The sequence below is a fragment of the Aureobasidium melanogenum genome, assembly GCF_000721775.1.
Source record: "Aureobasidium melanogenum CBS 110374 unplaced genomic scaffold scaffold_4, whole genome shotgun sequence".
Taxonomy (NCBI): Eukaryota; Fungi; Ascomycota; class Dothideomycetes; order Dothideales; family Saccotheciaceae; genus Aureobasidium; species Aureobasidium melanogenum.
Genome location: NW_024470056.1, coordinates 360,779 through 381,844, shown reverse-complemented (window position 1 = coordinate 381,844; position 21,066 = coordinate 360,779). Strand labels below are relative to the sequence as shown.

The 21,066-nt window shown below is 50.0% G+C and overlaps 9 protein-coding genes across 9 annotated transcripts; 6 read left to right on the top strand and 3 right to left on the bottom strand.

Moving 5' to 3' along the window:
• Window positions 1–227: 227 nt before the first annotated feature.
• On the bottom strand, window positions 228–1,570 carry M437DRAFT_73078 (UV excision repair protein Rad23; the record flags this gene model as incomplete). The annotated part of the gene is made up of 5 exons (XM_041025965.1): window positions 228–347; window positions 398–1,189; window positions 1,245–1,397; window positions 1,452–1,501; window positions 1,555–1,570. 5 exons carry the CDS (start codon window positions 1,568–1,570, stop codon window positions 228–230), a joined length of 1,131 nt encoding a protein of 376 aa, XP_040882163.1.
• A 575-nt stretch (window positions 1,571–2,145) lies between these two features.
• Window positions 2,146–2,521, top strand: M437DRAFT_82115 (uncharacterized protein; the record flags this gene model as incomplete). The annotated part of the gene is made up of 2 exons (XM_041027688.1): window positions 2,146–2,180; window positions 2,242–2,521. 2 exons carry the CDS (start codon window positions 2,146–2,148, stop codon window positions 2,519–2,521), a joined length of 315 nt encoding a protein of 104 aa, XP_040882162.1.
• A 1,304-nt stretch (window positions 2,522–3,825) lies between these two features.
• Window positions 3,826–5,199, top strand: M437DRAFT_82114 (uncharacterized protein; the record flags this gene model as incomplete). Its single annotated transcript, XM_041027687.1, has 1 exon — window positions 3,826–5,199. The coding sequence occupies one exon, from the start codon at window positions 3,826–3,828 to the stop codon at window positions 5,197–5,199; it is 1,374 nt and encodes a 457-aa protein (XP_040882161.1).
• A 2,028-nt stretch (window positions 5,200–7,227) lies between these two features.
• M437DRAFT_43153 (acyltransferase ChoActase/COT/CPT) lies at window positions 7,228–9,623 on the bottom strand (the record flags this gene model as incomplete). Its single annotated transcript, XM_041020693.1, has 3 exons — window positions 7,228–7,355; window positions 7,408–9,336; window positions 9,389–9,623. 3 exons carry the CDS (start codon window positions 9,621–9,623, stop codon window positions 7,228–7,230), a joined length of 2,292 nt encoding a protein of 763 aa, XP_040882160.1.
• A 2,858-nt stretch (window positions 9,624–12,481) lies between these two features.
• On the top strand, window positions 12,482–13,840 carry M437DRAFT_63782 (uncharacterized protein; the record flags this gene model as incomplete). Its single annotated transcript, XM_041024308.1, has 1 exon — window positions 12,482–13,840. One exon carries the CDS (start codon window positions 12,482–12,484, stop codon window positions 13,838–13,840), a length of 1,359 nt encoding a protein of 452 aa, XP_040882159.1.
• Window positions 13,841–14,107: 267 nt separating this feature from the next.
• Window positions 14,108–14,863, bottom strand: M437DRAFT_63781 (uncharacterized protein; the record flags this gene model as incomplete). Its single annotated transcript, XM_041024307.1, has 1 exon — window positions 14,108–14,863. One exon carries the CDS (start codon window positions 14,861–14,863, stop codon window positions 14,108–14,110), a length of 756 nt encoding a protein of 251 aa, XP_040882158.1.
• A 1,042-nt stretch (window positions 14,864–15,905) lies between these two features.
• M437DRAFT_41997 (uncharacterized protein) lies at window positions 15,906–16,778 on the top strand (the record flags this gene model as incomplete). The annotated part of the gene is made up of 1 exon (XM_041020488.1): window positions 15,906–16,778. The coding sequence occupies one exon, from the start codon at window positions 15,906–15,908 to the stop codon at window positions 16,776–16,778; it is 873 nt and encodes a 290-aa protein (XP_040882157.1).
• Window positions 16,779–17,258: 480 nt separating this feature from the next.
• On the top strand, window positions 17,259–17,915 carry M437DRAFT_63779 (uncharacterized protein; the record flags this gene model as incomplete). Its single annotated transcript, XM_041024306.1, has 1 exon — window positions 17,259–17,915. The coding sequence occupies one exon, from the start codon at window positions 17,259–17,261 to the stop codon at window positions 17,913–17,915; it is 657 nt and encodes a 218-aa protein (XP_040882156.1).
• A 347-nt stretch (window positions 17,916–18,262) lies between these two features.
• M437DRAFT_82107 (uncharacterized protein) lies at window positions 18,263–19,108 on the top strand (the record flags this gene model as incomplete). Its single annotated transcript, XM_041027686.1, has 1 exon — window positions 18,263–19,108. One exon carries the CDS (start codon window positions 18,263–18,265, stop codon window positions 19,106–19,108), a length of 846 nt encoding a protein of 281 aa, XP_040882155.1.
• Between the last annotated feature and the right edge of the window lie 1,958 nt (window positions 19,109–21,066).

The window sequence follows — 21,066 nt, the reverse complement described above, 5'->3', positions numbered from 1 at the left end:
GACTTCCATCCAGACAAGATTTCAGCCATACCGCATATTCAAGCGTCAGGCACGTCCAATGTGACACGAAATAGAATCTGCGATTAACGAAAACAATTCCCCGCGCTATGTACCGAGTCCGTTTGGACATGGCAAATTAGAAAAAAAAAGAAAGCCAAAGTATCATGACCATCGTAGGACCGCCTTGACTGCAATCCAGCTCCTCTTGCTTCCTCCGAACGACGATTTTATTGCTCCTCGGGATCTTCAGGCTGGTCGAAGAGGAAGTTGGCAGCAAGCTCCTCGTTCTTGTCGCATGCGAAGTAAGCTTGAATGACAAGATCTCTCTCGAAACCGAGACGGCAAAGCTACCGAGCTGTTAGCAGATATAAATCGATAATGTTTTTAATCAACTCACTCTCTCGATGGCTTCTCTCTCCTCCTCTGTAACGCTAATGGCTTGAGCACCAGCGGGCAGAGCAGCGTCGTCATCAACATCCTCGGCAAGAAGAGACATGAAGGCGTCGGGATTTTGGCCGATAAGCTGTGCAATCTGAGGGTTACCAGCGGCGACTTGCTGGAGGATTGGCTCGAGCATCTGGGGCTGGGCCTGAACAAGCTGGCGAAGCTGCTGGAACTGGGGGTTGTTTCTGAGGAACTCCAGAGGGTCACCACCTGCACCCAATCCAGCCTCACCGCCTTGAGCGGGTTGAGCTGCACGAGTGCTTCCGCGGTTACCACCCTGGGCAGCCTGAGCAGCAGCCTCAAAGAGGTTAAGGCCCTCATCTTCGCCACCAGTAGGCTGTGCTGCAGGAGCTGCGGCGGGAGTCTGACTCTGTCTAGGTGCGGCCTGGTTCTGCTGTTGCTGCTCTTGCTCGCGTTGAGCGCTCTCGGGGATGCCGTTCAGAAGGTACTCGACAGCGCGGTCGGGGTTGAAGAAAGCAGCGCGCATGGCACGGTCGATGTCGGCGCGAGGGAAGCCCATGGCCTCCATGTTAGAGATGGCTGCAGCGCGCTCGTCGCCAAGGGTGAGTGCCGAGGGATCATTGAAGCGACTGCTCTCGTTTGCAGCAGGCGAAGGAGTAGCGGGCACGGGGGCGGAAGCAGAGGTTGAAGAGGACGTTGGTGCTTGGGGAGGAGCAGGAGTCGAGGCAGGGACAGCGGGGGCGGGAGTTGCGGGTGCTGAGGGTTTTGAAGGAGCAGCCTTGGGCTTTGGTGAGTGTTAGTCGGCTGTCTTGGATCAATGGGCAGTGAGGAGAAAATACCTTGGAGGTCATGCAGACAATGAAACCCTTCTCCTCGATCTTGTACGACTCAACGGTCTTGTCGTCCTGCAGAATCTTACCCGAGTAGATGAGCTTTTGTGTCGACGGCTCCCAACCCTTCTCGGATGCAATCTTTGACTTGACTTCGCCAATCTACTCAGAATTAGCGACTGGTATATGTCGTCACAAGTTATAGAGAAAGCGTACAGTCTCTGAGGGCTCAGCCTCGATGACGAACTTCTGTTGCTTGAGATCCTCTAAAGACTGTTAGCGGGGCTTTCACGAGGCGCGGAGTTGAGAGAGAGCATACTGAATGTCAACTTCATAGTGTCGGCCTTGTTGTTCTTGTTTCTGTGTGTGGTTGTCGTTATGTCTTTAGGAGCGGTTGACGGATCAAAGATTAAGAGATCAGAAAGGTGTGATAGTCGTGAGTGTTGTCGAAAGTGTGAAAGTGGCAAGCTGGACGACACGCGGGTTGAGTTGAGCTTCGAGAATGCGCGCCCGCAAACCCAGAAGCGTCATACAGATTCACCTTGGCGCTCTCTATCACTTTTCTTCGCTCTGGCTTGCTTATATCTCAGATAGGTTCCATGTTCTTCCTTTGACCGAGCTATGTCAGTTTTTCCTCCTTGACTGGTGACAATCTTGTTTGGCTTGTTCGGTTCTTGTCAGTCTCGTTGCTCGCATCAATCCTTCTTCTCATTGTCAACCCCTCATTTGCTGCCACCGACACAGCTTGAGCATGCAGTATCGTGTAACAACCATACATATGACAATAATACCAGCAGAGGCCCATCCACCTTGAAATCCTGGAAATGCAGTGAGAGCCTCTCTAGATCTGCGAGAAAGCATTCACTGGACAAGGACATTTGCTCCTAAATTTCTATGACCTCCGACCAAGATGCACTATAACCAATCACTGCAATGCGACATGATGTAGCCCAGGAATACGCCCTGATGCTGGGAGGGGACGAATGCTGACATGCAGCTATGATAGACATGCACATTCATCGTGGTATTGGGAAGATCATTCATTGGGCTCGCTACAGGAGGAGCAGCAGCAGCAGCAGCAGCAGCAGCAGCAGCAGCAGCAGCAGCAGCAGCAGCAGCAGCAGCAGCAGCAGCAGCATGGGGACAAATCCAGACTCTACATGCAAGCCGAGCCAGTCGTGTCAACTCGTCGAGGCCTCCACTCCACTGTACCGTGCGACGAGGAAGCAGAAACTCTCCGAGTCTTTGTACCACCTTCAGGCCGCTTCTCAGCAACCGCTCCCTGAGCGTCATGTTCATTGATTGTTGGTTCTGGAATGGACGGCCTTGCGGTTTCATGAAGCTTTTCAATTTAAGGGTCTCGTCTTCTGACGTTGCCGCTCGCCCAATGTGCTGGAGGAACGGAATTGTGAAGCGTCACGAAAATAGTCAGATGCCGTCGTACACGCTATGTGCTCTTTTTCTCCGTGTGTCTGCATCACCAAAGTTCTTGTGTTGCAATTTCGATTGCTTGCAAGCTGCGTTTTGACTTTCAAAGGCGGCCCCACCTGTGACCTGTCTGTCAAAGCTGACTGACTGCTTCAGAGGCTTCGTCGGCGCCAACATTCGACAACATTTCTCTAGCAGCGCCGAGCGTGTCAAGTCGAAAGGCCCCCTCCTCCTGCATACGAACACAGGCTAGAGATGATGATAGCACGGTAACTCGCAGCTGCACTTGTCTCGCGCCGTCTGCATCTTGGGGAACGGACTTAGATGGTCAATTGCTCAATGCTCGCCAGCCCGAAGAGTCCAAGTTCGCGGCCGAGCGCAGCCCCCATGCTCAACCATGGCTTTTGGTAGCGAGATGCCGCCGCCGATTGCTAACCACGGCATGGACAGCCCCCAGAACCCGGATTACACAGGCGTACAATCCGGGAAGCCCTTGTTGATGATCGCAAACAACGACCGGGCGTGTTGATGGCTTACTGCCGCCTCTATGAGATAATCCTTGAAGAGATTTAGATGAGCCTCTCCATCCTTGCCCGGAGCAACTCTCCTTACATATACTCCTTCTGTCCTCTGCCTTTCAGGCCTCGTGTACTTCTTTTTTCGTCTTGATCATCACCAGTCCCTTGGACCACTATCGATTTCATGCATGAAACCGTGCAAGGACTCGGTATGATATTCTAGCGCACATCCCCGACGACCGAGAATCCTTGGCTGCATACACCATACAACGTTCATGCTTGAGGCTCAAGGCTTGCGAACACAGTCAATCTCGTGTCATCCTGCATCTTCGTTTCTCGCTCAGCTTACAATCGCCCGTTTCACCTCTTCTTTTCTTCCTTCATCCGTCTTAACATCTCCAACTCTAAAAGCATACTGACAACGTCTGGGGACTATCAAGTCTGCAACCTTGGATCACATCAAGCATCATCAGAAGCATTCCACTTTCATGCATCTCTGAAACATCTGGATTCGCTTCGTATCTTTCACAGCTCTCCGAGAAGACTTCCCACCAGTTCACCACGATCATTACACCTCGTGCGCAAGCACATAACACTCCTTAGCTTCAATCCACAATCATTTACTGGAACCCGATTTCTCTATCATGGCATTGATACAAAGGACTCCGGCAGGCATCCTTAGCTGCCTGGCAGCTTGCTTCTCTACAACTGCTCTCGCCACTTTCATCACACTATTCGCAGCCTCCGTCCTCGTACCCACTCCCATACATGTGCACGCAACTGTGGCTGCTGTGTTGGACATTTTGGCCATCACAATTCTTTTCGTTTTCGTAGTCTTTTATACCTGCACTCCTCGCGATCTCAAGTCTCACAGATGGACTCTAGCAGTTGTGGTACTCACGCCATTTGCAATCGCAATGATCATGTCGATCTACGTTCTTGGTTGGATGTACAATAACCTACCGTTGATCGAAACACATGGCCACCCTGAAAGTCTCGCATCCATGGTCGCCGCGGCTCTCGCAATGTGGGTTCTATCACTCATCACCCTTGGCGTTTATGGTGGGCTCTATTGGAGATCAAAGTCATCGTTGCCCGACTCGGTGCTATTCACTTCAGATCCACTTCAAAGCTGCATGGACCTCGGAGAGCAAAAAACTCAAGCGCTCTCATTGAACACTTTATCCCCTTACTCAGCGAGTTTCAACCGACCAGTATCAACGTTTTCCGATGCATCCGAAGACCAATCAAACGGCATCAAGTCTACTGTCCGCAATTCTGTACAAAACTTCCTTCGACACGGCAAGGGCTCGAAGAATGCACCCAAGCACTCGAAAGAGAGTGTGCGATCAGACTCGATCTCTGAGCGCAGACCTTCGGATGGGTTTGAAACCTGGAGCGTCGTACCAACACCTACCACAGCTGAGGCAACAGACGCTTTGACAGCTCTGCGTGTCGCGCAACCCCATCGACTCGAGACTATCCCTGGCAGCAGACCAGTATCCCCTGCTTACCCTCTTGATGGGCCTTTTCCGGAGGCGTGCGAGGAAGACGAGGAGGCTGACGAAGTGCCCGAATCACCTGAATTTCCTGCTTTTGCACCATCCTTGAATCGCCGCCCGTCACACCAACAACTGAACCAGGACCAGACGCATATCCATCCTTTGTTCCGCAGCGATAGTCCTTTGCCATCTCCCGCCGCTTCTCCTGGCACTATCATCACTTCTTCGCCATTCGCTGGCCAGGTCGTCAGTCCTAGTGATCCTGCATTTGGCTCACGCAGCCGTAAAGGCTCTGTATTGGGTTCGCGACCATCCAGCCCAAACTCCAGTCTCATTCGATCTGGTAGTGCTTTGAGTCTACGCAGACCAGCCAGCTCACGGAGCATCAGAGGTCTTGCAGCACAACAGAGACCTCGAGTGGCCATGAGCCCTAGTCTCCAAGACTTGAGAGCGGAGTGCGACATGTCCATTCAAAGGCCAAAGCCAACATTACACAAGCGTGAACGGTCCGCTTGAATCCAAAGCTCATCTCTCACGTTGAAGCTTATCTTTTTACGAAATAACGTCTCCTTGGTCATCTTTTCTTCTGGTTCTTTGGCATCAAGCGCTAGCCTGCATGCTCTACGTTCACTTCTGTTTTCTTTTCTGATATCCCCATGAGCGATCTATCTGTTTCCATTTTCAAATCTTTAGTGTCTTCTTAAGCCGACTTTCCTCTGTCTACAAAACACTCCTTTTTAAATCCTACTATAACGAGCCATGACCTATAACACGAGATCTCTCTAGCCCGTCCCACAAAGAATTCAATGGTGGCATGCAAGGCCAATCCTTTCCCATCAAGCCTAATCTCGTTGTTCCTGCAGCCAAAAAGTGCACCGGCGCACGCGGTGCGTTTTGGATGTTGACGGCCCGTTGAACCTTCGACCGTTATCCAAACTTTAAATTTTGCGTGCAATGAAAATGCGTTCGGGACGCCTGACAAGAAACGTTCTTGCGTAGTCAAATCTCCGCTGCGACCGTGTATGACTGCACGCGCGCACTGCTGCCGTGTTGCTGCGCAAAAGGTGTTTGGTACGGAAGATGAAGGTTCGGATGGCGAATTGCTGTATCTCCTGGTGCGGAGAGTGTTTATGCTTTGTTTGTGGCTGTGTTTCCCGTGCTGTTTAGGAGCGAGTGTTTATAAACATATTGTATTGCTATGACTATTTCGAAGACGTGGAGCATAAATTCGATCGTTCTGATGATCATCGGAAGCATCTAAGACATCTACACAATAGATCGCGATCAAGATTCGTGAGTGGTAGGCATGGAACAAACCCATCGAAAGCTGGCAGTGAGACATCTTTTGCGGTGAAGAGCATTGCTGTCAATGCTTCTATGATCTGAACCACAGGTTCTCCTGACGCTACAGAGTGGTTCAACAGCTGGCTTGCCACTTTTCGCGATTCATAGACACGTTGACAGCTGAAAGATTATATGACCCACCGCTGAACCAAGTGGCTCTAACAGCTCTGGAGTTAACACGGCGTTTGTAGTTTGGACGAGAAAGCAACGAAGAACGAGAATCGCAGCGAGAGGTGCGATAACTTCTTCGAGTTAGCGCGTCAGAAGACTCTCCTCGTTGGTAGAAGAGGGAGGCAGCTTTGTGGGTGATGAGGAAGTAGCAGCCAACAAACAACAAAGCTCGTCTCCCCAAATCATCTGCTCTTCGCGATTCCAACACCATGTTTCCCATCGCTGATCTCCCTCGCATTGCTTCGCTCGTCTCAAAGATACCCAGGTCATCGGATCGCGAGACCGGACACTTAGATATGAGTTTGTCTTTTCGCCAGGGCTGGCTGAATGGCGGCATGACAATCAATCTCGGGACCACAGGAAAACAATCAATCCAAAACAGTCCATGGTGGGGGATCTTTCGTACTTTGCCATGCACGCGAGCTCAACCTTTTTCCAAACAACAACAACAACCTCCACCTCATCTATCAGATCCATGCTTCTCTTGCCACTGACGCGTTTGCCGGGGATGTGCAGGGCTGTGTTAATCTAGCAGGCTTTCGATAATTTCCGGGTGCGTAAGCCGCTTGATGCGCTCGAGCTGGAGTTGGCTTGCTGTTGCTGCTTTTATTTATGCATAAGTATGCATCATGCGAGGCGAATGCTCTTGCTTGATATGGCATGACTGGTTTGCATGTGCTTTGCGATTGCTAACCTGGTCGCTGTCTGTGGATGGCTGCAAGAGTTATATACACTGCAGCTTTCTGACTGTCTTTAGGGCTTGTCTGTTCATGCAACTCTATTAAAGAGCGTCGGAGTACGGTTGCCGGATGAGCTCGTCTTCACTAGCAAAGTCGGCTACAGATACTGGCCAGCATTCTGGGGAATACTCTTACCGACCGGTGCTATGTAAATTTGCTCCATGACAGCGACTAGGGTGAACAGCTTTGTACCAAGACTACGGGAAGACACCAATAATGAACCTTGGCATAAGAGCGTGCCTACTTGAAAGATCACTTGGAGATTTAGATTTAAGTTTGATCAAACATGCTAATAATCCATTAACTGCAACTTCTTGCCAACCTTGTTTCTGGCTGCTGCCTTCTGGCTCGGCTTGATATTGCCATTCTGCTCTTGCTTCAAGGCTTGCAACAACATTCCAGCATCGAAGAAACCATCTGCAAGAGTTGTCAGCATTTTGGATATGAAAGCGATCGTGATCAAACTTACAGCCACCCAAGCCGTCATCATCGCTGACCTGCTCACTTTCCACAGCAGGTGTTCGAGATCCATCAACGAGTATGCCGCGGGACTTCATCCTAGCATTCTTTGGCCTGGCCTTGGCTTTCATTTGCTCTGCTTCTCTAGCACGACTGGCAAGCTTGTCGGTGTTGGTGCCTCTTCTCTGTGTCTGTCTCAAGACCTTTCTCATCTCGAGGAAGTAGCTTTCAATCGCGTCAATGTAGCGCTTGGTCTGGCGGTGCTTGGAGGAAGCACAGATACTGACACTGCCATCTTTGATGATATAGCCAATACCAAAGCCATCGCCTGAGGTTGGTCCAAATCCAAACTGTCGGAGCGAAGGGTTACCGCAGTTCGATGTCGAGAGAATGGTGGTGTTCAATTTGTCCCAACCACCATCGGCGAAAAGTGAGGGCATGACGCCTGTGTTGGTCGGTATGCGATTGATAGAGTCTCGAGAGCTGCCATCGTCGCTCATCACATCAGAAAAGTTACCGTCATGCGCAGCACTATCACCATTGTCGCCATTCTGGCTCATGATATCCTCATCACCATCGATCATGCGCTGCCAAACACAGAACAGAGCGTACAAATGTCTGTCTTGTCCTTGAGCTTTAGCACACTCTTTCGTGATCTCGGTGTGCTTTTGGCATGCTTTGCGCAATGCCTCGACCTTCTTGGCAGGTGGGTTGTCACCCCAGAAGAGTTTGACAAATTCGGTAGACTCGTCAGTGACAGGTCGGATGGCTTCGGTACGACCGTGGTAGAAGACCTTGGTCATTGCAGGTTCGTAAACACACTCCATCTTTCCATACAGACCATAGTAAGCTGCCTGGAAGGCCATCTGTACAAAAGCATCGGGAGAGAAGCCCATGCTAGTCATGAAGTTCTTGCCGTATTGCATGAACTCAAGAGTTGCAAACTCGTTCTGTTGGATCAGGTCCGCAAGGCGAGTCTCGGCAAATCGGACAGCGGTCGAGATTTCAGGCAGCATGTCCCACTCCAATCTGTGTGGTGTCGTCGAAACATCACCAAAACTGTCTGGGTCTCGCTTAGCAGGGTCTGGTGATTCAGTGGCCCATAGCGAGGGAGCTTTGCCGTTGATCGTTCGAGCAAAACGCAGGATCGTGTCAGTGTATACGTCAGATGCGAAACGCAGGACTGTGTGACCGTCGACTCCAGTGTGTTCGAAGTTGATACCAGCACTGCCGTTCTTGCAGACAATGAGTTGCAGCTTGTCGTACCAGCGGTTAGTACATGTGCCAACTTGAAGACCATCTTCAACCTTCGAAGTGCCACAAAGCATGTTCATACAGAGATCAGCACCGGACTTGGGCTCAGTATAATCAAGGCAGAGGATGAACAGGGCAGAATCAATGATGTTGAGACTGTCGGAATTGTTTGAACCTTCCTCTCTGGAGAGGACGTCACGCAGACTGGACCAGATCTTGCGATTCTCGGTACTGAGTACACCAACAGCATTGCGTGCGAACTCTTGGATAGGGATGTTCTGTGCATCATCGACGATGACTTGAAGGTTGACAGTGATATCTTTCTCTGTCATGATCAAGTCGTTGTTGTCATCCAGAACATCGAACCAGTAAAATTGGCCACGCACCAAGACGACAATGTGCTTTGATGAAGGATCCTGGCCGATCTGGCAACCATGTTCTGTGGGAATGCGAGCAGTGCCGAAGAGGCGAGAGTACTGGTACATGTCCAGAGGCTGGCCTCTGAGGGTGTCGGGCTCGAGCTCTTCCTTCCTCACAGCTCTTACAAATGAGAGTGAAGATATGACGAGGGACGCGGCACGGGTGACCTGGTTGTTTCTGGCCGGGGTAGGGTCATCTTCGAGCAAGAAGAACGGATTGAGGTTCAGGACGACAGGATTGTCGAAGTTGAGGTAAGAGTCGTACCCTGAGAGCAGTCAGAAGATGAGATACCACGAGTAAGTGAATTTTGGACTTACAAAACTGTTCAATATAGCTGGATCTGCCTGTGGCATACTTCTTGAGCTTCTCCTGGAGCTCAGGGCCCTCAGCTCTCAGGAACTCCTGCACAGCAGCTTCCGTCTCTGCATGTTCCCTAGCAGACTGCAGGGGGCTTAAAGAAGCGAGGTACTTCTTGCATGATTTTTCCAAATCAGGGATTGGAAGCTTGGGCAACTTGTCCTGAGACGCGAATGTCACTCCTTGAGTTGCCATAGCGGACTTCTCAGTCTTTTGATCTGGGACAGGCAAGGGCTTTTTTGTTTCCTTGGAAGTTGAGTTCGGACGCTTGAACTCGGTGGGAACAGATCTTGGAGGGCTAGATGAGGTAACAACCTGGTCTAGAGAGGTCGTGGGATTGGTAAGTCTTCTGGTAGTCATGGCGATAATTGGTCAGTTTAGGTGTACAGAGGTGAGACAGTGGTTGAGATGGACAAGCCACGAAGAGCGGTGCGGAAGAAATAGTGGCAGTCTTGTAGACAGTAAGGTGGCATTTGAAGTGGGCGTGAACAGGAGAAAAGATCAAACGGGAGGGCAGGCTGGAAGTTGATACAAATATATTGAGGTTTATCGCATGTGGCAGCGTCACGCAGGGTCCCTGGGGATAAATGGAGGGGCACGTGTTGACAGCCGCTGCTCCGGCTCTTTGGAATGGTGAGGGGAATGGAAACGATGCAATCTAAGGGCTTGCCATGTTTTATGCCTCAGGCTTCGGTTAACACTCACCTTGAAATTATGACAAAGGACGGATCAGTGGAAGACGGTTGTTTGCTTGTACATGCATGTACTTATGCTGTGCTGCTATCCTGACGTGGGGTAATGATGTATGTCTTTTCGACACTCGCGGTGCTTGTTCAAAGTAGGTAGCGAAGATGAGCAGACAGCGATCAGAGCCGTTCTCGGAAGAGATCAAAGACCAATCGGAATCGTAAGCTCGGTAATTCCAGCTTCTCGATGAGCAGTGGCTTCCAAATTCGAGTCTTTGACGGTTGACAATTGCTTCGGAGGCTCAAGATGGTGCTGGAGTCACACCTCGGGATGACATCGCCCAGGCCCAAAACCTGGAGAAGAGGCAGAGTGCACGGACCAGATGAGGTCGGGGAAATGGAAGCACGAATGCATGCGCGCGTGAAGGTCGCGCCTTCTCGAACACGAAAAGAAGCCGCCTAGATTGGAAGCAAGTGCGACTCGCGCCGTGGGTGTAAGAGGAGGAAGTTGGACATGAGCGACATCACACAGCTCCTTCCGAACATCGACACCGAACCATTCGAGAAAGTGCTGGAACGACTGGAGAAGGCCAACATCAGCAGCAATGACTTGATGACCCTAGGTGCCGTCGATGTCGCCCGCCGCGCCGATGTGTCTATTGACCAAGTACGCGAACTCACTGCATCTTTGATCACCCAGCTTCATGCTCAGCTCGGATTTGATGCCTCCGAAAACGATCATGACAACCAAAAAGATGAGCCTGGCAAGTCAGCGAAGGAAGATCCGACGTGGTCACATATCAGCACTTTGGACGACGACCTCGATGCGGCTCTCGGAGGAGGCTTTCCTGCTGGTCGAGTCTGCGAGATCACAGGAGAGAGTGCGGCGGGCAAAACCCAGTTTCTCTTGACTTTGCTCCTTGCTGTACAACTACCGCCACCAAAGGGCCTGGGGAAGAGTGCACTCTACTTGTCTACTGAAGCGCCGCTGTCAACCATTCGTCTAAATCAGATCTTGAACAGGCACCCATACCTGTCCTCTCTGGCGAAATCTGAGCGGCCTTCTCTGTCCCACGTGCAGAGCACACAACTTCAAGATCTCGAGACTCAGGACCATGTTTTGCGCTACCAGGTGCCTGTACAAATCGCTCGAGCCAATGTTGGTCTGATCATCATCGACTCGGTAGCAGCAAACTTTCGTGCCGAGTTCGACCGTGTTGGAACCAACTCGTCAGATGCTCTGGCTCGCCGGAGTCTGCAATTGACACAGCTCGGCGCTCATCTGCGCGACCTCGCTCGTTCTCATAATGTCGCAATAGTCGTCGCCAACCAAGTCCTCGATCGTTTTGGCCCCGCCGCCTCACTTTTTGATGCCACAGCAACGCCCCTGTCGCAGAACTCTGTCGCCACACAAATCTCGAGTACCAACAACAACACCTCTACTATTCCACCACCGTCTCAACAGCTCCAGCTGCTCCTGTCCACAAACGATCCGTTGTCCTTAGATCATCAACAGCGCTTCTTCACAGGATGGGGCGACCACCGTTTTATGCGTGATCTCAAGACGCCTTCGTTGGGATTGACATGGACAAACCAACTATCTGCTCGTATTGTGTTACTCAAGCAACCTATACTCAAGCCTCAGGACTATCTTCTAGGGCCAGGCATGGACATAGTTGGCTGGAGACGCCATCTCAAGGTTGCCTTCTCAGCTTGGTCGCGCGATGATAATGGGACGGACGGTGTCGAGTTTGAAGTGTGCGAAGAAGGTATCAGGACAAAAAAGCCAGAGGAGGGCACATCGACGATCAATGAAGCATGAGAAGCATGAACATAACGATACGAATTATGATTGGGTTGCATACAGGAGGCCTGCACATAGTGGGCTTGGATAGAATAATAGAAAGATCGATTAAAATCAAAGTCGGGAAGAGTTGCGAACAGGCCATAGTACTACAGCTCCGCAAACTCTCAAAAACTGCTGCAGCCGTGTAGGCTTGAGTCCTCCTAGGTTACGGGACTTAACAATCTGTTTGTTGTTGAAGTTGATGCATTGCGAGAAGTACGAACGAGCCACCCATCGACCAAGAGCGCGTCACTGCATATCTGAGCGGTGTTCACTTCTGCCAGCAACCGCATCACTCTGTTGAGCCCCTGAGTCCATACAGCAAATTCGACACGAGCAGACGACACTCGGAGTGAACTCAGCGCACTGGACCTCACCACTTTGCGCACTCTTCTCACCGATCATCGGAACGCAGTCCCTCACTTCATTGTCCCTTGCACACTCACTCTATCATTCACAGTCGATCGATCACACAGCTGAGTAGTCCATCACGGTGTCACTGGCTCAACTTCTTCCTTGCCATGCCTGATCTATCTCCCTCTCTTTCGACTGCGCCACACAAGACTAACATGGATGCGTTGCCCACGGAACTCAAGCAACGCATCTGCAGCTTTCTGTCGCCAAAGCAACTCAAACCACTCAGACTCACCTGCAAATCCTTTGCCACGGCAGCCGAACGCTACTTCATCAACCGTTTCATTCTGTTCGTCCATCCTCAGAGTCTCGCCAAACTTCGCAGGATCGCAGAGCATGAGGTTCTTAGCAAGTATTTGACCACAATCGTCTATGATACGACAGTCACTTGTGGAGGCGCCCGACTTCAAAGCTCACAACCTTGCTGGGACGATTACCGACCAAAGACCTTGACACTCAATGCAGATGAAAGCTACTCTGCAACGTCCACCCGGGTGATGCACGAGGCTGAAGAAAAGTTTCAAGCTGCCTGCGCTGAAGCGATGATGGCCTCAAAATCGACTGCCTTGACTTCGAAGGAATATGGTCTCTACTACAAGTACCCAAAAACCAAGTTTCAGTATCTCGAAGTAATCAAGTTGGCATTCGAGAAGTGTCCACGCCTCAAACACTTTGTCCTGTCAGCCAGCCACCCTGTCGAAGTCAACAAAGCAAGGGCTCAAGCCTTCAAGATCACTCATTCGTCAGAGATTATCGATGAGCACACAAGCCGTAAACCATACATGATTTTCTACGCTACGCAGAAGTTGGAGTCCTTTACTTTGATTGAAGTGGAATTGCCTAGCCCAATCAGCCTCGAGAATGCACAACTCATGAACAACTTGAAGCATCTGCATATCAAGACGTCCATTAGCAACATCCTTCGGCAACTGCATCATGTATTCGCTTGTGCAAGACAACTGCAAACTTTGAGCTTGTTTACGCATGACAACATTACTGAGATTGTCAGAGTCATTCGCGTGAGGAAGCCCAGGGCTTGTCTCTTAGTGTGCGAGTATGTCGAGGGGACAGCCTTGATCAACTTCCTTCAGCACCATGCCGCCTCACTGCAACGCCTTGGACTTGCGTGGGCGTCGACTGACATAGGATGGGGACCAGTTCTCGGTAGCATCGCTGGTCAACTGCCTGCACCTAAGCGTGTGCAGCTCGAGGCTTTGCACAAAGATCTTGACCACTCAGTGATAACGGCAGAAAGTGCACACGAGCTTGAGCGTTTCGTAACATCTGGAGGCTCGTTTCCAGAGATTCAGTACCACACATATGAGATATCCGAGGATGACGAGGACTTCACTATGGAAAAGTTTCACTTCTTCCAGGATTCGCCACAAGACAAGCTGCCACCCGGTATCTGGCCGGACTACGAGGATATCGTCGCTACGCAAGAATTGAGCGAGGCCAGCAGATGAGGACATTTCACAGCGAGGCGAAAATTTATAGGACTTGTACTCGATGCAATGGTCTGTGAGACCGGGTGGAGGTGAACGTGAACGAACAATCACAACACGGTATCCTACCAGAAGCAAGATTGTAACCATGTCGAGAGTGTATTCAAAAGTTTCCGTACTGAGAGGATACTGATCATCAATGTCCATAGCAATACAAACGATTACTTCAAGGACTGTATTGCACTGTTGAATGTGATTTTGAAACGTAATCGCCATGAGAAACATGATTTAGCACGTCAAGCTTATAGCTTGGTCCTTGAACTCTCCCAACTCTGCAGGCTTGATGCCCGTCTCGAACAGCCAATTGCCAACATCTTTGCGATCAATTTTCCAGCCCAATGCAGGATTGCTCTCGAGACCATATCTGACGTTACTAACACCCACACCATTTCCATCCATCAGCAAAGTCGGTCGTACGATCGCAAATTCCCCAATCACTCTTTCAGTAGCGGGTTTGTCCTTTTGCTCCCAGACGAGCTGTTCCATGACCCGCTTGTCAATGTGCGGAATATGAAGCAACAAGCGGTAGAGAGGAATGTAGAGAAAAGGGATATCTCTAGGACCACGGGAGATGCCAGTAGTAGAGATTGCGAGTAGTCTTGGCTTTGTCGTAGCTTTGAGCAGATTCAATGCAGAAAGGAGAGTTGCCATTGCTGTACGGCACAGATTTGGATCATCCAGGGTCACTGGCATGATGTGTAGTCTCAGCTTTGGTGCTGCACCTACACCAAAGACGATGGTGTCTACAATGTCAGCAGAAGTTTGGAGAAGTTTCTTGATGGAGTTGACGTCTTTGGCATTGCCTTGGATGATCTCGAGGTTGGCGAGCGAGGACTTGGGAATGCTTTTGGCTTCCAGCATTGTGGTGAGTTTGGAAGGTGTGCGGACAAGTGCACGGCAGGTGTAGCCATCATTGAGTGCAGCGATGAGACAGGCATTTGCACATCCACCTGTTGCACCCAGAAAAGCGATGGTTCGACTCATGCTTGCTTGAGTTGTGAAACAGATAGAGAGACGGATGTTAAGAGCGAGGAAGCTGGTCCTTTTAATCAGGGATCTTGGAATGTAAATTCAGCTTACGAAGAGGTGAAATACATATGTAGTCCAGCGACAGAATTCATAGTTCCACTCCTTCATGAGAGACCGGTGTCAGCGAAAGCAGCTGCCTGGCATTTCTGAATGCAAGAGTAGAGCCGTTCAAAGGTTTCGGTTTCGCGTTAGGCAGAAACGATATGGTGCAGTAGTGATGGCTGACACTGCCCGAATCTTACTGTGGCGTGAAGGATCACAAACTCACATGGCAGATTCGCAACATTTTCTTGGAAAGAAATGCAATATGTTTCTTCACGAGATTACGGGCGTGCGGATCGCAGATTGCCCGACATCTCATCGATATAGGAACAGAGGTGATATTTGGGACGTCTTAGGCAGTCACATCAAGCCCATGAGATTTGCGCAGTGCAGAGAAGCGCATCTTCCCGAAGCTCTGGGTGTGGATGTATCGCCGTACTGGAATCACACAGGGTTATCCTGGGAGGAGAATGCATGCTGACCGAATGCATCGAACTGCTCTCTCAATTTTTAGCCAGAAAATAAACAAAGTGAATTGTCAAGTTGCTGGCGTGAATCGGGTCAATTGGAGCGGAATTGCCGAGGATGAGCCTCGAGAAGAGTCTTGTGGTCCATGTCAGCTCTTGGGTGTCACAACAACGAGACTGATCAGACGAGACGACCAGGGTCGAGGTGTGATGAGCTCACGAGATGGGCGAATAATGAGACATGGTAAGCATCAGCGGGTATATAAAGTTCAGCAGGCATACAAGAGCGGGTGTTGCATAGTGCATGCAGTATGTTTACTTGTGGGTCGCGGGACAGATGTAAATAGAGGCGGACGGGACGACGGTTCAACGGCGATAGAAGCGTCTTGATAAGAAAGATAGGAAACCCCGCCGTTGCAACAACAGAGAGCTTCTTCTTTTCTTGCTTGACTTGACATAGTCGTAATTGGATTACATCCTACATTAGCATGTCTTTCTTGGAACTTCCGTTAGAGCTTCGTCTCATCATTTACGAGCATGCAGCGGTCGAGGGCGCAGCCGTGACGATTGGAGCTTGCGAGCTCACAGGCAAAGATGCTGACCTGGTCGACCGAGTCTATGGCGATCAACAAACTCCTCTGCCAGGCCTACCTCCTATGCACGAGCCCGCCGTTCTTGATAGATACGCGTCTCATCTTCTCTCAGTCTCAAAACCTGCTCGCATCGACGTATCAGCATTACCATGTTCCCAACCATCAGCCCACCACTCAACCTTATCTTCGCTCCTACTGCTCAATCGCCAAATCAATGCTGAGCTGAGCACTCATTTCCGACTAAAGAACAGCAGAAAGACAAGTCTTTTTGTACAGTTCCCTCTAGGCCTACACGTCTTCAAGACAAAATGCCCCGATTTCGTACGACACGCTCGTAGTATCCACATCGCTGGCAGCTATCCCAAACCCTCATCTGCAAAATACTCTCCACAACTAGGTCAGCTGGCACACCTCGTATCCACAACTCTAGGGAAGAGTCCACGTTACCCCATTGAGAAGCTCGAAGCCCGCATCTACTTCCCTGGCGCCGACTCATACCCCCGTGTCTGGGATGACACAAGTCCCGCTTCTGTCATCTTGCGCAACGTTTGTGGCGGTTTCATCGACATGGAGGTTGCAAGAGGAAGACACGGTACTGGCATCTACGTTTCCGTACGACCACACCCAGACAACAAGAGAGTCATATCCACTGTCTGGAGAAGACTAGTTGAGGGAGATAGCGGTCAACCAAGTTGTGGTGACTGGGCTGTTGATAAGCAGTGGCCCGAGTGGAACACTGAGTTTGCCCCCTCTTCACCATTACCCTAATCATCCTTGTCCAAAGAGATACTCGTCGTAGACGCAGGCGTCTACACTTCGAGCATCCTCAATACCATTCTTACAAAACCTAGCATCTGTTCGATGTTCTGTTCTCATGATAATGGTATCTTGGCAGTGATTCCAAACTTTTGACTCCAATTATGTCTTCCATGACCGCGTCGTCTGCGAGCTCGTATTCCAGCACGTATGCATACCTATCAGATCCATTTTGTACTTTACATCTGGATCAAGTTGGCGATAGCCGAAGCGCATCAGGCCAATCGATTCGCACGGTGAACGCTTACAATCTGGCTAGATACACTTGTATGCCTGTTCTCACAAAACAGTCCATAAAAATGACCTCAAATTAGCAATGCGGCACTGTGTCACGACTATAAAAGAACAATCATGATCGTCGCACTCTATTCTTCATCCCACTGCGATTGAGACCTTCCAGAGCATCCAGAATTTGTGCAAGGAACCAGCACTATGACCTCCGTCGAGCGTGTCGACGAGCATTCGTCCCAGATCAAGTTTAACGAGGATATCTTCCACAAGTCCACTCAAGAAACACCGTCCCCTCTAAAGATACACGCCGTCCATGTCGAGGACCGTCTAATTCCCGAGACCATCGACATCTCTCCACCCCCATCGCCATCGCCACCACTAGACAATACGCCGATCACCCGGACGAGCACAGACGAGCTAGAGTCTTTCGACAAGGCCCCTGTCGTAGATGCCACAGAAGAACAGGTTCCAGAAAACCAAATACAGCAGAAACCTCCTGCCATTCCACCCAAAAGCCCTCTCCGTGGCGCCAAAAAGATCAACTGGTTGTCCAGATTGCTCAGCAAGACTGTCGGAAGACTGAGTTGCTTCCATGGAAATAACCAAAAGGAGGTCACCAAGCAGGACCAGAACCGTGAAGCCAGAGCTGGATCTACATTTTGCAGAGGCGGTACTGTCGGATCCGGCCATCCGGTCATCACAATTCCGGATCTTGGAGGTATTGCAGACTTTGGCGATATTTTTGAAGAATTTTTCGCTAATTTAGCAGACTGCGGCGGCGATTCATCAGGTTGCGGTGGTGGTGATTCAGCAGACTGCGGTGGTGGTACAGGGACTGCGCTGGCGACTGATAATTAGTCGTAGAAGTGAATGAGAGCGACAGAATGAGGTCTTTGCCCTATCCGTAGAGACAATAGAATACTAGAGTTCGTGTTCACCATGCTCGGACGCAGTTAGTGACTCCATCTAACTCAATTCACGTGGCAATCTTGCTGTACAGGGCCAGGTGACCATTCAGTCTTGTAATATGAGAGTGCGTGCGTTAGATCTTGATTCAAAATTCGTATATAATGCGGTTCGTATACTCTTCTTGTCTTCGAACTAATATCTTAGAGCGAAAAAGCCAATACCAATGCTGATATAGGCACCACAGACACAAATTGCTAGTGTTGTCTTCGAATCGCCATTCATATCCCATGCAAAACATGACTTCAACTTTCGCACGTACGAGTCCTATCGCCGGGCCTTCATCAGGACCGTCACAAATCGGCAACGTTACGCTTCATACCGCAATTCTCGCAAGCCAGAACACGATACCTCAACAAACAGTCGAATCGACGAAGGCACAGACAACGGATTATGGAGAGCCAACTGCAGCCTCCTGTTTTGCTCTGAGACGACGCATCCTTACCAAAGGCTTCAAGAAGGTCTTCCACTCGAGACGCCCCAAACGTAAGGGTGTGCCATCACCAGCACACTCCATCCAGTTGTCGGATGAGGAAGACCAACCCGTGAGGATGTCTGCGTCAGAACAAAGGGGACGAAAGACCACGGCAAGACTACCGCTCGGTGCCAGGAGACCACCAACATTGTATGACGATGGACAAGGATCCTGGGTTGGCGAATTCGGGTACATCTACAGCGGCGGTTTGGATTTGAATAGATCGCGTCTGAGTCTTGCTCTCTGTAGCGAAGTTGGACGTGCTCCTCGCCCATCACTTGAAGCAAAGGATAATCACCCGCGAATGGGGTCCAGAGCTGTCGCAGGCTTGGAAAACGCCTGCGATGGCGCTGCAGAACAAGATCCAAGGGGAACAAGAAGCTTGGCTGGAGCAGGTGTCGAAGCCGATATCCATCAAGATCAGCAACTGTCAAGAGATGGCGGCGCTCATGACGACACTGAATGCCAGCACATGTCGAACGAGACAACAGAGGTTGCGCCCCTGGAGGAGAAATGCGGGTCATGCGATGAAGACGAGGACCGATGCGAGGACCCCGAATGTAGCTGTCAAAATCATGGCAGATGCTGTAGCGATGGTGGTGACGACTGATCAGTTATATTTGGTCGAACTTTCAGCAGGGACAGGTCCAGACAAGAGGGTTTAGAAATTTCAGAGTTATCTATGATGGTAGAGATGTCTGACAACAAACAAATACGACATGCCTGCAACCCCCAAGGCTTCGTATTGTTCTCTGCTGGGTCAAATATACCATGCCTGTTGCAAATTCATTCTCCCACCTTTCTTCTGCGCTTGTTTTCATGGTCCGCCAAGCCCGCTTCAGCTCAACTTTACAGTTCACGCTCAACCCACAGCCTCAATGGGGTGGCCTAGGCCACCCCAGCCAACAAAGCTCTCACCTCATGGAACAAAACGATGCACCTGATCCGATTTGAAGGGGTGACCTTGTGGATATCTGATTACCTGCTCGCAACGATGTTTGGGCGTTTTATACATAGATAGAACAAATGGTTCAGCAGTGGACCTGTGGCGCAGCGGTAGCGCGTGTGATTCCAGTGTCAACCGGGACATCCACAAGGTCATCCGTTCAAATCGGGTCAGGTTCATCGTTTTGTTCCATGAGGTGGGAGCTTTGTGAAATGCTTTTTGCTTTTGCCGGCTAGACTATTACGAATGGCCAGCAGAACATCGCGGAACAACATGTGAGTTGGTTGGAACGTGCATTTCCGATCTTCTCGCTCTGTTAGTCGGCCGGCGTTCTTTGAGTATACCTATGTTGGGATGTTCGGTGCTGTTTTCCCTTTTTGCTCTCCTTTTTTCTTCCCTTCTCACTAGCATGGAGAGCGAAGATCAAATAGCTGAGAGACACAAAAACATGAGTCAAAGAGTCTGCCATGCATAGAAGAGGCAAGCATAGTAAGAACAAATGCGAGGTTGTCGTCTCTCTCTATGGAGAAAGCAACCACACAGCTGACGCAAACTAAGGGCTTTTATGTTTGACTTCTATGGCTGTCGAAACATAGTACTTCTCCTTTAATGTAATCAGCTATAAAGATCGAACTACCTGATAGATTTTCTCCGGCTGTGAGTACGGATAGGAAGCGTTCGTCCATCTCTATAGCTCGGCGCAATACAAAATATAGCTATCTCCTTGAAAGTATAACAGCCACACTCTGCACTACTAGCAGACTAGAAGTCAGATCTGCAAATACTCTAACCGCCTTGATGGATGGCTTGTCAAATACATATAGCCAAAGAACCAACCCCATTTTTTGGGCTTCGATTATACTTGCATACGAACAACCATCGCTTGATTGCCTATAGCGCCATTAATATGTTAAGGTCTTATCTTATTCCAAATTGAGTTGTTCTTCTCTGTCCGTTCTTGCAGGACGCGTAGAGATTTCATTCGCTGTTCACTCTAAGATGGGTTCGTTCATGGGGCTGAGAGTAAGGACCAAAGTAAATGCATAGTTCTATGCCCCCAGCTGCGATAACACGGATTGAGGAATATTGTTGGATATCGTCAAGCCGTTTGTTGACGTGTAAGCGATCCACGGTGGTTGATGATGCTGTATAGTGGCGTGTCGGTGGTCGGGATTGCAAGTCTTCCCTTCCGATCTTCGAGGGATAGTGACAAGGGTTATCAGTCGACGTCGCTATAACAAGAATTAGACCACGAACAAGGATAAGCCGACGACAATCCAGAAGATAATTGTGTGGTAAGTCCAAAGTTCATACTTTAATAGACGATTCCATGTAAGAATTGCTTCTAGGGCTTCCAGGGGCTAGCGTCGAAGGAAACCTTTCTAGCAGCCATACCAATCAGTGCATTGGAATGCAGTTTGTCGCGGTAATGTGAAAGGCAGAAAAGACTCAAGTGAAAGCTAAGCGTGTGAACATGCAGTAGTGAAAGAAACGAGAGCGCGAGCACGACTGCACGGGTCTTGGCGTTGTGTTGTGCGCTGGTGCCTGCTGTTATATAAACCTCAAGCGTCAACAGCTCCTTCTCTTTTTCATCTCTCTCACCTTGTGTTTCTACCACCACA